Source organism: Thunnus thynnus, chromosome 9, assembly GCF_963924715.1.
Source record: "Thunnus thynnus chromosome 9, fThuThy2.1, whole genome shotgun sequence".
NCBI classification, from domain to species: domain Eukaryota; kingdom Metazoa; phylum Chordata; class Actinopteri; order Scombriformes; family Scombridae; genus Thunnus; species Thunnus thynnus.
Window position 1 is genome coordinate 11,814,763 of NC_089525.1, and position 14,347 is coordinate 11,829,109.

General features: G+C 39.9%; 2 protein-coding genes across 3 annotated transcripts in view; one reads left to right on the forward strand and one right to left on the reverse strand.

Moving 5' to 3' along the window:
- ctnna1 (catenin (cadherin-associated protein), alpha 1) overlaps positions 1–14,347 on the reverse strand; it is an 86,602-nt gene that overhangs the window by 42,029 nt on the left and 30,226 nt on the right. For both annotated transcript variants that reach the window (XM_067598860.1, XM_067598858.1), the window contains exon 8: positions 60–140. In XM_067598860.1, coding sequence (XP_067454961.1) covers positions 60–140 — 81 coding nt within the window. The remainder of the gene's footprint in view (positions 1–59; positions 141–14,347) is intronic.
- lrrtm2 (leucine rich repeat transmembrane neuronal 2) lies at positions 3,035–6,124 on the forward strand. Its single transcript, XM_067598857.1, has 2 exons — positions 3,035–3,433; positions 4,097–6,124. The coding sequence occupies exons 1-2, from the start codon at positions 3,430–3,432 to the stop codon at positions 5,737–5,739; spliced, it is 1,647 nt and encodes a 548-aa protein (XP_067454958.1). The 5' UTR covers positions 3,035–3,429; the 3' UTR covers positions 5,740–6,124.

Below are 14,347 nucleotides of genomic sequence, written 5' to 3' on the forward strand. Positions count from 1 at the left end.
CAGTGAGCAAAACACACCCAGATGAAGACACAAGGGAAACAATACAGAAAGACACAAACCTGTCTGCGAAGGTCTCTGGTCTTCTTCGTCATCCTGTCGATGGCTGTGTTCAGAGCATCACTCCTGTCCTTCCTTCCAGCCTGAAAAATAGACATGAAAGAGGAATTAGTCATTGCACTGCGCCATACAGTGCACTGTTATGTTCACAGAAAAAACATTGCTAGATCACAGTGAATTTACTAAACTTGGGTCACAACTTGAATTAAAGGCAAAAAGGAACAATTCAACACTCATACTGTTGTAAATGTCTCCACATCAGTATGAACATGGTCTGGGGTATGTTCATAATAAAAAACAGCTGTAAAATGCTTCATCCTCAGTGTGACTGTAGCACTGATAATGTAAAGTAACATGGCTAACAGTGTAAATTATGTACCGTCAGAAACATTTCAACACTATTGGCAGTAGTCACACAGCTAAGCGCTAAGCAGTAGCCAAAGCCCTAACCACAGCTCCCCACTGAGAGCAGAGAGATGTTCAGTCACATTCTGCAAACTGCTCAAGCTGAAGTTGAGAATCTAAAACTTTCAGGAAGGAGAGAGACAGAGAGAGAGAGAGCGAGAAAGAGAGAGAGAGGGGGAGAGAGCGAGAGAATAATAAAATTAGAGGAAAATTAGATGAGCAGGAAAGGGCAACAGAGAAAAGGCAAAGAACCAGTTGGGCACTGGGCTTTTCACCCCCCTTATAATGCTCAAATCAACTCCGACATAACACCATGGGTGGTGGTAGCATTGACCTGCCCCATCCCCCACTGCCCTTTGCCCATGGGGAGGGGGGGGCGGGGGGTTGTGTACATAGTTAGGGGCCAGGGAGCTCCAACGGCACTAATCCCCTGTGATTTTTTTCCAGTTGGATGCAGTGCTGTGGTAGGGCTTTAGTCTGCTCTGCCCCTACTCTCTCAATCCTATTTCATTCATGCCTAGCCTATATTTCATTTCCACACCAGAGGGTTCTAAAGCACTTCTTCAGGTGCTTATTATGGAGGCAGTTTCTCTGCGGCATTTTTTATGATACTCAAGTGAGTTTCTATCCATCTCCTTTGGGACAGATTTAGGAACATCCCTTTTCTACAAAACCACTAGTCCACTGGATTATGGAAACATTCTATGCAAATATAGCACAGAGAGCAGACTTGTGGTATAGAAAGTATAGCCCAAGTCTTAAATGATCACAGAGTTCTATGATACTGCTTTTTCATAGTTCAGCAAGTTCACTTAATTTTACGTGCATACATAATTTCACACATTTCTCACTTTTCTGAAAATGCTTTTTAAACATTTTGACTTCCATATTGAAAGCTAGCGCACATCAAATCCAGGGAAAATCCATCAAGCCCCCCTGAGATTTAAGTGTTTTTTTCCCCCATGTTTTCAACTCTCACATTCTGCGGGAGAGTCCCAGTGGGAAATGTAGTCTACCACAATAAATGTGGAGAATGACAGCCGCATGTTGGTAAAGTGACCCGGAAAGTCACAGCCAGATGCATGTTTTGTCTTAATACCTGAGAATTATGTAATAAAATAAGGGAGTAAAATTGTAGTAATATCTATTAAGTTCTCAGTGAGTTTGTGATGCAATTTAGCTTTTCAGTATTCTAATGCGAATTATGAAAAACATAAAATTTTGCTATCGTCTTCTGCCAAAGCACACAAGAAAGAATTCTTTGTAAGTAGAATCATTGTAACAGGTACAACAAAATCCTTATAAAACAGAAGGTTAATCAATTTAATATATAATTTACAGCAAGGTAGAGTGTGGTGGTCTCCAGAAATCTGAGGTCATGTTTAAGTGAAAGATGCTGGAGTAAAATAAAAGAATAACAGAGGGTAGGAGCACTAAAGACTCTTGTATCTAGTTCTGGGCTGCTTAAAATCTAGTTCATTGCGATTACTGTCACACCCATCTCAACCCCCATTAAATAATTAAGGAAAAGTCTGAATTTGTCATGCACTGAATTACAGACATCATATTCTGTTTAGCACTCTAAATGCTGCTAAAATACAGCAGTCTTTAGAAACCACAAATCAAATCCAGTTGCTCAATGCCAAAAAAAATTAACAGGATTTGAGTTACTTTGATCTTACCTTGTGGTTCACACCCTCAAGCAAGTATTTGGCCTTGTCTATTACACGTTCAAAGCTAGCCTAATTTTTCTTCTGAGCAGCTGGTCATACATCACATGCCAGTGCTCAAAAATTAAAGCACTGCACTCAGAATATGTAAATTATAAATAGAAGCCAGACACCCTATATTACCATTGCTATAGCATATTGGCTCCTGTACAGAGATATGAGAATGCAGAACACCTTTTCTCAACGTTCCTCATGTTTGTTGTCTAGAGCAACATGTTACAAACTATATTTTTGCTTTGTTGTGTTATTCTGTTTATGTTTGTAGTATACATTCATATATAGCGCATGCAGAACAACAGTGAGGCAAGACTGAGATTTACAGCTGTGGTTAATTTCAACAGAAAGCTGCCGCAACACGTTCAAGATATCAATATTCTGATGGTGACGAGCCAGTGGGAGGGAAAGAAGGGGGGGGGGGGGTGCAAGAGGGAGGTGGAGGAAGACTGAGGTGCACACACAGTGTGTATGAGGCGGAGAGCAAGTGACTGAGCAAGAGAGTGAGAGGGTGTTTGTGTGTGTGGGAGAGAAAAAGAGAGAGAGAAACAGTAGTGATGATCGACGCCAGGCTGCCACCACTCTGTAGCAGTGAGTGGCTGCAACAAAAAGCACAGAATAACATCCCTGACTCCCTGCTCTGCTTTTTTCTCTTTCCCTGCGTCTCAGCTAGCAGACGAGGGCTCCGCTCACAACTCTGCAGAGGCTATGCTGAGACTGAGCCGGCGTCGGAAGCAGGATCTCTGGCTGCCATCAACAAGTTAGGGTTGGAAGACCACAGCCATGAAAGAGGAACACTTGATCTTCAATTAACCATCTGAGCTGACATCATTGCGGTGGAAGGGAAACAAAAGGGTAAAAAAAGAAAAAGAAAAAAAAAGGAGAGGAGGGGGGGGTCTGTTCACCGGAGTCGCTCTGGATGCAACTGATCAACTTAAAAAAAAATATATATAAATATATATTCCAAGGATTCGTGGGATTAAGGAAAAGATTCAACCCTTTCTTTGAGCTTGGATTTTAAAGGACTCAAAGCAAAATAACAGGAATAATCATCATCTTGGGACATGGAATTTCATATTTTGTTTCATTTGGGTGGGCTCAGAATTGCTTTATTTCCAAAGAGGCTGATTCCTTTTGTGCTCACTCAAAAGGGTTTTTTCCCTTTGGATTTTTCTTCCATCTGGTTGCTCCAAGAGTCTGCGGAAAAGGACAGTTGAATGCAGCCTCCGATGTGCACAAAAGAATGGGTAAGTTAGCCCCTTTATATGGCAGGTCTGGACATGAATAGGGAATACGAGTCAGAGCAAGGGAGGATGAGGACTAAAAGCTCTTTAGCCTTGACTATTTACTGCAACTGTCCTTCATTTTTTCCTTCTTCACTGACGCGAGTTCGTAATATATACATTTTAATTAGCATTTGAATCCTGAGACAGACCTCTGCACTGATGAAAAAGAATAAAGAAAAAAAAACTCAATTAAAAAAGACTAAAAATTCAAAAAGGACATATTTGAGCTGCTCAAAAATGTATAAAACATAGCAAATTGACAAATTCATGAATGACAGTGATCAGCTGAAAATATGTATTTAACCCAAACTACAGAGCACAAAATATGAAGAAAACGAGCTATATATAAAAGGCAACAGAGTGGAAACAAAGTCAAGCTAATGGATGTAAATGATCATCTTAGATGCCTATGTAAATTAATCTCCATTAAACCTAAGCTCAAAGAAATCATGTTTACATACACTGTGAAAGTTGTCATGTAAAATACCTTAACCGGTGTATGTATGGGAGAGAACAAGCACACACACAAAAACCACAATCACCATTATGAATTAGTAATAAGTGCTCTGCAGAGATTAGCTTTCCCGCCCCACAGTTCATTTTCTTATCTTTGAACCCACCCAGGTTTCCATTCAAGGTGGCCAATGGTGGGACCTGCACCAGCGGCTCTGTGTCTGTGTGTGATCAGCATGCTCCTAGTGTGCCTGCTGCCTCCTGCATCATGCACAACCTGCCCTCAAAAATGCCGCTGTGAGGACCTGCAGTTCTACTGCGACACCCAGGGGCTACAGGCACCCCCAGATGGTGTGGACAAGGGGGCCCTGGGGCTGTCGCTACGCCACAACAGCATCACTGAGCTCAGCCCTGATCAATTCTATGGCTTCAGCCAGCTCACCTGGTTACATCTAGACCACAACCAGATTACCACAGTACAAGAGGATGCCTTTCAAGGGCTCTACAAGCTTAAGGACCTCAATCTGAGCTCCAATCGTATCACCAAGTTGCCCAACACAACCTTCATCCACCTCATCAATCTCCAGATTCTGGACCTGTCCTTCAATCAGATGACCGCATTGGAACCAGAACTGTTTCATGGACTAAGGAAGCTCCAAATACTTCACCTCCGCTCAAATTTGCTTCGCACCACACCTGTTCGGGCATTCTGGGACTGTCGCAGCCTGGAATATCTGGGCCTGAGTAGCAACCGTCTGCGGAGTCTGGCCCGAAATGGATTTGCTGGGCTCATTAAGCTTAAAGAGCTCCACTTGGAGCACAATCAGCTGACAAAGATCAACTTGGCCCATTTCCCTCGCCTTGTTGCCCTCCAGTTTCTATATCTGCAATGGAATAAGATCAACAACCTAACATGTGGCATGGAGTGGACCTGGTCCACTTTGGAGAAGCTGGACCTCACAGGAAATGAGATTCGTGTCCTGACACCTGATGTGTTTCAAACGCTGCCAAATTTAAAGATTTTGCTGCTGGATAACAACAAACTAAGCAGTCTGGATCCCAAAGTCATGGATATGTGGCAGTCTCTGGGTACCATTGGGCTGTCTAGCAACCTTTGGGAATGTACCAAAAGGATTTGCTCTCTGGCCACTTGGCTAAGCACCTTTAAGGGTAGGTGGGAACATTCCATCCTCTGCCATAGTCCTGAGTATGCCCAAGGTGAGGAGATACTTGATGCCGTTTATGGATTCCAGCTTTGCCAGAATTTTTCAGCGCCGGTTATTCAGACCATCAGTACAACCACAGACACTACTACAGCTGCAGAGTTCACAAGCCCCTTGTTTGGAATTATACAGCCGACCCCCACGCAGGACTATGCAGAGGATATTGGGAGCTTTACCACAGTCACTACCACAACAACCACAACACAAACACCACGCACTGCTGAAGCAACTACCACTACATTGAAAGAGGCAGCTGTAACGGATGACTTCTCGGCAATGGACAACACTGTTATGACTCATAGGGTTATCATTGGAACTATGGCCCTTCTATTTTCATTCTTTTTCATCATTTTCGTTGTGTATATCTCACGGAAGTGCTGCCCTCCCACCCTGCGCCGGATACGCCACTGTTCGGCTATCCAGAACCGCAGACAGATGAGGACCCAGCAGCGGCAGCCTATGGCAGATCTAGCTACACAGGTACCCTATAATGAGTATGAGCCCAGCCATGAAGAAGGGGCACTCGTGATCATCAACGGCTATGGGCAGTGCAAGTGTCAGCAACTGCCTTACAAAGAGTGTGAAGTATGAACTCTTATTTATTCCTAGAGCATATGGTTTGCCATTTGACCATTTCAGATGATACAGGGTTTGCTTTTTTGATTTTTTTCCAGTTTATGTAAAAAGCATAATTTCTACAAGTGAGATTTGAGAATATGTGAGAAGTGTTGAATGCTACAATGACAGATGTTGGACATGACAGTTTAGGGATGATGTAGAGATAGTCACAAATTTATTTTTCTATGAATGCAAGGTTGTTCATATCAGGCAGGGGCAATCATTTTAAACAAGAAAATTGTAAACTGTGAGATTTGTCTCCACATTGTCTCTATATTCTGCAGCACAGAGAAAATACTTAGCCAAATGGCCCTCTGCTAACGGAATACATTAAGTGGAGAAATGTGATTTACGTCGTTTTTCTTTAAAAAAAAATAAATAAATATTTGAAATCATCCTTTTAACTGCACCACAGGCACTGTAAGCCAGCCACACTCAATCACTGCGGTAAACAAATTGGATCAATTTATCAGAATGTTTTTGTTTTGTAGTTTCATTGTTTTGGGAGAACTATGATACATTAAAGGCCACTTTCAAATTCTGAATTATGACGGAAAAATACATGTCTTTCTTGTTATATTACAAAACAAACAACTCCTTTCTAGAGGAAACAGGAGCCCTGAAATTCTATCCAGTATACACTAATGATATTACTTTTACCAAATCAGACATGAGTCAATTAGGGAAGTCTAACCTTCCATCAGAACAAAAGGCTGTCAGTGTTTCCGGTTTATAGAATTTATTTGGGCAGCCCACCCCAAAAAACCTTTACCCTTAGCCAAAAAGGATTGTTTTTTTTGTTTTTGGAATATTGGATGCTTTCCAAAATTTCTTCTATGAGGAAATGCAACTAAAAGTGTGTACTGATTGAAAAGACTGCCAGAATGGTGAATTTATGTTCAATTATATAAATTGGAAAAATGACCTCTTTAATCAGACGTTAGCTCCTAAATGTAATGCTGTTTTGCAGCTGACTCAAGTTGTTTGATGAAGCTCACATACACGAGGGCCAACCACCACAAATAAATTCTCATCCTGTGGGAAACACTAAGCGTTGTTCCTCTATGGTTAATTTCCAATATTCTACACTGCTTAGAAAAAACACATGGATTTCTTCCTCACATTGGACATCAAGAACAGAATTTATAGCCCTTTAACTGAATAGAAAAATGTATATGGTTTCTCTGGCTCCTAAATACCATACACACTGTGACCATAACATTTCCAACAGCTTAACCTAGTAAGTACAGTTTGCTGATTTGCCATTATATACCAGGATCAATATACAGACAAGCTATTGTGAGGTGTGAGGGTAGCGAGTGAAAGGGTAATGAACAGCGCAAATGCCAGATAGGAGACAATTTCATTCTGAAAATAAAACCTTTCCCAGTAGCCAAGGCTCTTTACTGCTTACACACTAATCAGGACTGACAGGCTCAAGATTGAACCAATTAAGGCAAGGCAAAAAGAATCTAATATTCTGTCACCCACACCAGTGATCCAGCAACATTTAGCTTGTTCAGCCACTCAAAAATAGTTCTCATGGAATCATCCTCCACACCAACATCACTGGTCCTTTTATTTCAAGACACGTTTCCTGTTGAAGATACTAGAACCCATTTACAATCTTAAAAATGGGGTTACGATAAATAATATTATGACACGGTTGGCAGTCACGAGTGTCAAGTTAAACTGTGGTCAATACCCTGAAAGCAAATGGAGATCCAGTGATAAGCCAACAGCAAGCCTGGGTCAGGACACATTTGTATGCAGGAGGGAGAGGATGTGCATTAGCATCAGACTAAAGCTGCTGCCGCAGCTCCGCACTTCTTTGTGTTCAGTTTGGTGGTGGGGGCAGGGTGAAAGAGAGAGGGATTGAGAGGAATTGATGGGACGGTGGAGAGGGGCAACTATGGGGTAATGTCTTAGTTTATCAAAACCAGTAAGCATCTTTCTGGCCATGTAAAAGGTAGTAGAGAATGGAATGATGAATACTGACTGACAGCATCTTTTGATTGAAATGCACACTGACCACACAGCAGAAACAATTTCACTACTAGTCAACTGATGAGCTGTACAATGTTTGAACAGTGAAAAATTCTTAAAACTGTCAATCAGGTCATCATATTTTCCAAACTTTTATCTGTGTTTGAGAAAGTCCACCATTAAGATGGCAAGATGCTCCTGATAGCACAGCACCTTGAGTTATCTGGTTTTGAGCAATTAGGATGTAGCGCATAAGCTAGTGCCATCTAGAGGTAGCCAGGAGGTACGATTTGTGGCTTTGTCTCCGTTGAGCCTGTCGAAAATTGGCTTTAAACTTCCAAATGAATGCTTGTGTCAATTTGTGTCAACACATGCTCATACGATGCCTACATCAACTTCTGAAAGTGTTTGTGTAAACCAAAAACTGTTACACTTCACGTTTGAATTAAATGAAAAAAAAAAAACACTGCTTACACTGATCATACTAAAGCCAAGCAAGTTCACTTTGTTTCTACTTTTGTTTTATTCCAGCTTCGCACTGCTTTTACTATTGCCCTTCTAATCTGTCTTGCATGTTCAAAAGTCTAAATTGAGTTGAATATTTCTTAATGTCATTCAGCAAACATTATGGAGAGATCTCATTTTTGATAACAGCAAAAATGAGGGGGTATGTGGCATTCCTATAAAGTTCTGTCAATCATTTGACATTTCACTGTTTAAGACTACGGTTGTATTAAGTGACTAAAAATTCACAAAATTTGTAGAAATATGCATCCCTTTGCACTTTGGCTCTTTGTAAACTGTTTTGTTTCCTCTTGTCATCCTCTAGCCCTCGTCCCCATCCTGCCTAAAAAATAAAAAAAAAAAAAGAAAAACAAGTGAACCAATCCCCTCTCTCTTACCCAATCTCTTTGTGCAAAATGAATGCTTTTCTCTTACCATTTTCCTTTTGTATTGTAATATGTACAATTTCATATCTGTATAGTGGATAAGATGTGCCAAACTGAAAAAAAAAAAACATTTTCCCCTCAAAACATATATTTTTTAAATAAAATGGTTATAATTTACAGTGTTTGCTAACTGATGGATGCTCACAACTTGGTTTTGTGTTTCATTACATGGTGGTTCAATGTATAAGTCATTAGACATTTTAAAAATATCTTTAAACAATCCAAATCAAACCCAATCCTTAATGAAATTGAAAGGCAACAGCATATTGTGAATAACTCTGAAAGTATGTGTCACTTATAATTTAAATTTTCAATTCTAACCCATTTCCCTTCCACCAATGCATAATAATTACTATATCATCCAGTTTACAAGTCTTTGAGAGAGAAAAAATTGTAATTACATGGTTAAGCAAGACTCATTTTTTGACTGAAAAAATTGAAACATGTCAACATGGACCCATTTAAATAAACAATGTGGGTTTCAAAGTGTTATCCTTATACCCAGTGAGGGTCCACAATGTAAAAAAGGTTGAAAACCTCAATGATGCAGTGTTTTTACAGTTCTGAATGTCCACATTTACATAGAACAGGTAATGCAGCAGAAAGTCTTTGCTGCTTGGGTCTACTGTGATGTATTTTGCAGTCCATGACAGGCAGGGGTCTTACACGCTTCAATAGAAGGCTGCAACCATGGATTATTTTAATTATCAATTAATTTTTAATTTATTTTCAATGTTAGAAAAATATATCATAAGTTCCCAGAGCATAGGGTTATGTCTTCAAATTGCTAGTTATGTCCACAGACAAGGTATCACTTTAATATTAATATAAAACAGAGAAAAGGGTTAAGCAAATGTTTCTGGCTTGATAAAATGACTATATTGAAAAATGGATTGATCAACTTAGTATTTCAGCACTATTTTGTCATACAAAGATACAAAAAAAACAATATGCCACAGACACAAACTTTTACAATTTAAGATTATGGATTTGGTGCCTATTAGTGACTGGGGTGTTTGCAGACACTTGTAAGTTAATGTTCTACTGGAGTACATTTTTCTTCTGGGGATTGGTATTGTGGCAACTCATTGATCCAAATTTATACTAAAACAATCAATGCAAGGTTAACAATGATAAAGAAACCAGTATGTCCTCTGTTGTATAAGATCTGCAATAAATGCTTAAGAGTAACTGTAGCATCTCAGGCAAATTGACCGGTTGACATTGCCAGAGGTTAAATGAGAACTGAACTGACCAAAAATTAAAAAAACAAAAAAACAACTTTGATTAACTAGATCATGTATGGTAAGGTAAGTGTTAGTGGGCTAACAGCTACAGATTAGCAAATAATCAAAAGGGTGAACAACAAATAATAATAAATGGGCTTTTATAAAATGCTAGCTTTATACCCCAGAGGTTTAGCAGCGTGAACATGGCAGAAACTACCTGCACAGATGCAGCTTAATGTTTTCAAATTCAGCAGATTGTAAGCATGTTAATAAAGACAAGTCTACAAATTCTACCATGTAGCAGTTTGAGACACTGAAGCAGGTGATATTTCCTGGGTTATATCCACCAGGGAAGTCACAGTAGCCCAGCATTTTGCATTATATTCATGGATATATTAATGACCACAGCATAAATTTGATTTTACCCACTGTGAATTGTCTGTAACAATGTTAAGATCAAAGTCATCTCTCCATATGTCACTGAAGCAGGCTAAGTCAAAACTGAATTACCCATTTGTGTGAAGAATTACAATTTCCACCTATTACATTTACATGGTAAATATATTGCAGGAAGGGAGACAACACCTATTTATCATCCGGTAAGTCAAACTCTTTAAGCAGATATTTTTGCCAGGATATATATTTTTAGAGTGACCCACTCATAGATATAACATCCAGTGGAGACCAGCAGCAGCTTGTGTACCTTCCATGTGCTTATTGGACAATCTTTCTCAACATTGGTGAACTCAAACTATTAGAGGCATTAAGCAACGAACTTTGCAAAACTGTTTAAAGTTTGAGTTGAGTCTACATCATTTGTGATGCTTTGTTTTTAATACACATGCACCGCAGAGACAGATCGGAGTCTCTACTCCACATGCAGCAGTTACAAGTTATGCATGTAGAATCTAGTCAACAACTTGTCGAAGTGGGAGTTTGCGTGATAAAGGGGGATGCTGCAGTGCTGATCCCCACCACCACCCTCCTCCTCACCCTATGGAATAGGGATAGTACAGTAAAAGTGGAGTGAGAAACCTTTAGAAAGGAAGTTGTGATTCAGGCAATATCCTCTTAAAGTAGAGCCATTCTGCTGTTGATTGTGTCTTAATTGGATTGGCTTTACTAATTTTGGTATTGTACACTGTGTAGCTGTATTGTATAGGGATAAATATCAAATTGGCACTTGGTACTGGCAGATATATAATATTTTATTATTCTGATCAGACTGGGGACCAAAGCACAACAACTCTATCAGGACACCTCTAGTCCAAGCCTTTCCAGTTTGTCAAAAAGATCACATAACAAGCCTAATGGGCACCAAAGAAAGAGAATAACAGTCAGACAGCAACTTTCAGGTATACCAGTTTACTTAGATGTATCATTCATGTGTATTCAGCTTACGTCAAGCAGTTTGGAGTGTCGAAAGATGCAAAGTTTATAGGCTGATACGGCTATCCAATAAATCTAGAAAATGCTTACTAGGAAGGACTCTCTTCAGCAAATACCTCCCTAGTATATTTATTGCTTAGCACATTTGAAGCCATTCCTCAACCATATCATTGAAGGGTCCAAGTGCAAACAATAGAGAGAAAGGCAAACCATAAAAGAAATGAAAAATGCTTAACTTCCCTGTTACTCTTTTTGTAGAAGACTGCAGCTTCACTTCACACATGAAGAAAGAGCACATCGTCATCAACATCTTCACTCCATTCTTTGGATTCTAAATAAATGCACCTTTCCTCATATCAAGAACATGAGAAAAGTCTGCGGTAGACTCAAATAACTCTTGAACTCCACAATACGAAATTTAAAGCAAACAGACATGATTAAAGCCGCCTATACAGCAAATACAGCTGTGACTATTTTAACAAGCAATGCAAAAGGTGTTGATGCAAATACTGGTAAGCCCAGGACCAACAGAAGTGACATTGAAAATCCACAGTCTTTCCAGCAGCAGCACAACACAGCTTTGAAGATTAATGCTACGAATTGCTAGAATGACTCACTCACTGGGGTCAGTTGTCAGAGCCACAGACCCCATTTATTTAACTTTGTTTTAGTTTTCCTCTTTGTGATGCATTAGCCCAGTTGTAAAGCAGCCAACTGGGAACAATCCCTGCACTCCAGATGGGCAGTCCGTCATTGCTGCCTCCAACCCAGGGCCAAAACTGTGAATCGCAATTCAAAAGTAATACACAACAAGACTAGGTGAAACCTAGTGTATGGCTGGACTGTGTATGGTCAATGTGTGAAATTGTGGCCAGTTGGTTACAAGGATAGTCAGTGGTAGGGTATAATGTGAATTCCTGGATATTAAATGTTCATCTGCAATTTTCTGTAGTGGTCCCAGTAATATTTGTTGTCAAAGTGTACTGAAGTAGCATATCACATGACATGGTTAAGCAACGTTTGAGTCAAAAAAAAAAGGCTTATAAATGCAGTTGCAAGAACAATACTTTCCACTCATATCTTGGGATGTTTGATTTGAAAGAAAATTTATTTTTAATTATAACTACTTTAATAATCTGCTAACTCCCCCTGCTTTCATCTGTTTCTATCTGCAGATGTCTGTAAACATATGGTCTCATCTATGTGTTTATGTAGGATTAGCGTGTTAGGCTAACAGTCTGTCAGCTGTGTGACTTTAACATCTGTGCCGTGATGTCTTTCAGAGCACAAAAACACCGTAAGCACACCTGTCACTTGCCCAGCCGATAAACCCGAAATACCACGGCTACACCTTATTTTTTATACAGTCTATGGGCTACACACAGCTATGCTAATGATGCTAGCCATTCTAACTAGCTGCTTGTCACCGTGCAGGCTGGTAAAACGGATCCATCACATCTCTTTGTATCCATGGGTTGGTGCTCTTGCAGTGTTGGAGCCTCAATGTGAGATGCTTTGGTCGCTAAATGTGTGTTTTTAAGACTTATTTCGGGATTGCACTGAGAGTGAGCTGCCCTCAGGGCTCCGCTGTAAACGCCCCCCTGAGGCCGATTCATTTTGAACGAGCAATGGCCAATGGGGAAACTCCAACTCTGTGCCGGCCAATCAATAGTGTAACTTCATCACTCAATGAGTCAGTCGGTCAATCAGTGACAGACATTCAGGGTTATAGGGCTGGTTTGTGGCCAGCCCAGCCAATAAATTGATGACAAACACTACACATGTCAATGTTTCACAGCCCTATTCTGAAAAGCTCCCAAAACTGCATGATTTCATCCAAAGGTTAGCATGTATACCCGACAGCTAGAAACTGTTTCTTTGAGTACAGACTGGGACTTTTCTATATCAAGTTTTCATGTTTTCACCATGTCTACTTAGTTTTCATCCTGGTGCTTCAGGCATGCAGGTGAGGTGAATTGGAAACACTCTACACCTACAGGCAGTAATCATGAACTTGAGTTTGAATGTGTTTGTACATTGTTGGTCCTGTTATAGAGTGGCAACCTGGCCCAATGTGTGCTTAGATAGGCTCCCGTCCCCTGGACCCTCAACAAGATATACGGCGTAGATAATGGGAAGTTTTCACATAAATATATAAAAATCTTGAGCATGTGTTGAACACACTCAAGTTAGAAAAATGATAGAGTAAAAACAGAATATGCATACAATTCAAAAGGAGTTCAAGAGCTTTTCTACATGTATTATTGTTTATTATTATTATTGTTAATTGGCTGTATTTCATTAATAATATAGAAGTAATACAATTTCCATTCTCCTTTGTCATTTATTATCAGAGTTGTGAACACAGTTATTTATTCTTACCAAGGTCAGTGGCATGTCTGATGAAAACAAGAGGGACTTGTTACAGCTGAGTATCTGCATGTCAGTGCATGTGTTAAAACATGCATGGATGTGGTTTGCCTCCCAGTGAGAGACATTCATCACAGCTCTATTCATTTCAATTCAGTTTCTCTCACCTTCAAGTCAATGTAATTCCCTGGCTGAATACACCTGCAAACAACAGATTGTAATCCTGGTTTTCTTTTCATTTTTAACAATGTTTATCAGACAACAAACAGCCTCAAAAGTGTATTAACAGAACTGCCAATTTTTTGAGTCCAACTTCAGCGACTTAGATGCATCAGATGTGAATCACTGCTGTTCAAGCAATGCTTTATTGTACATAATCAGATATATTACATATTGTGTACTTAAGTTGCGATGAGGGGTGTTTCCTTTCCTTGAAATTTTCCTAGACACACACACACACACAAATACACATACACACAAACAGAGCTCTCTCCCTCAGTTCTTTCAGTATTTCATGGCGACTTTTCCTTTCTTCCTCTCCTCACTTCAAAGCATCCTCAGTGAGAAGCTGGCAAGGTTAGTTCTCATGTGTACATATAACAAGAGACAGCAGAAAGAAGGCTGAGCCTTCCCTTAGTTTACTGCTAGCTACTGTGC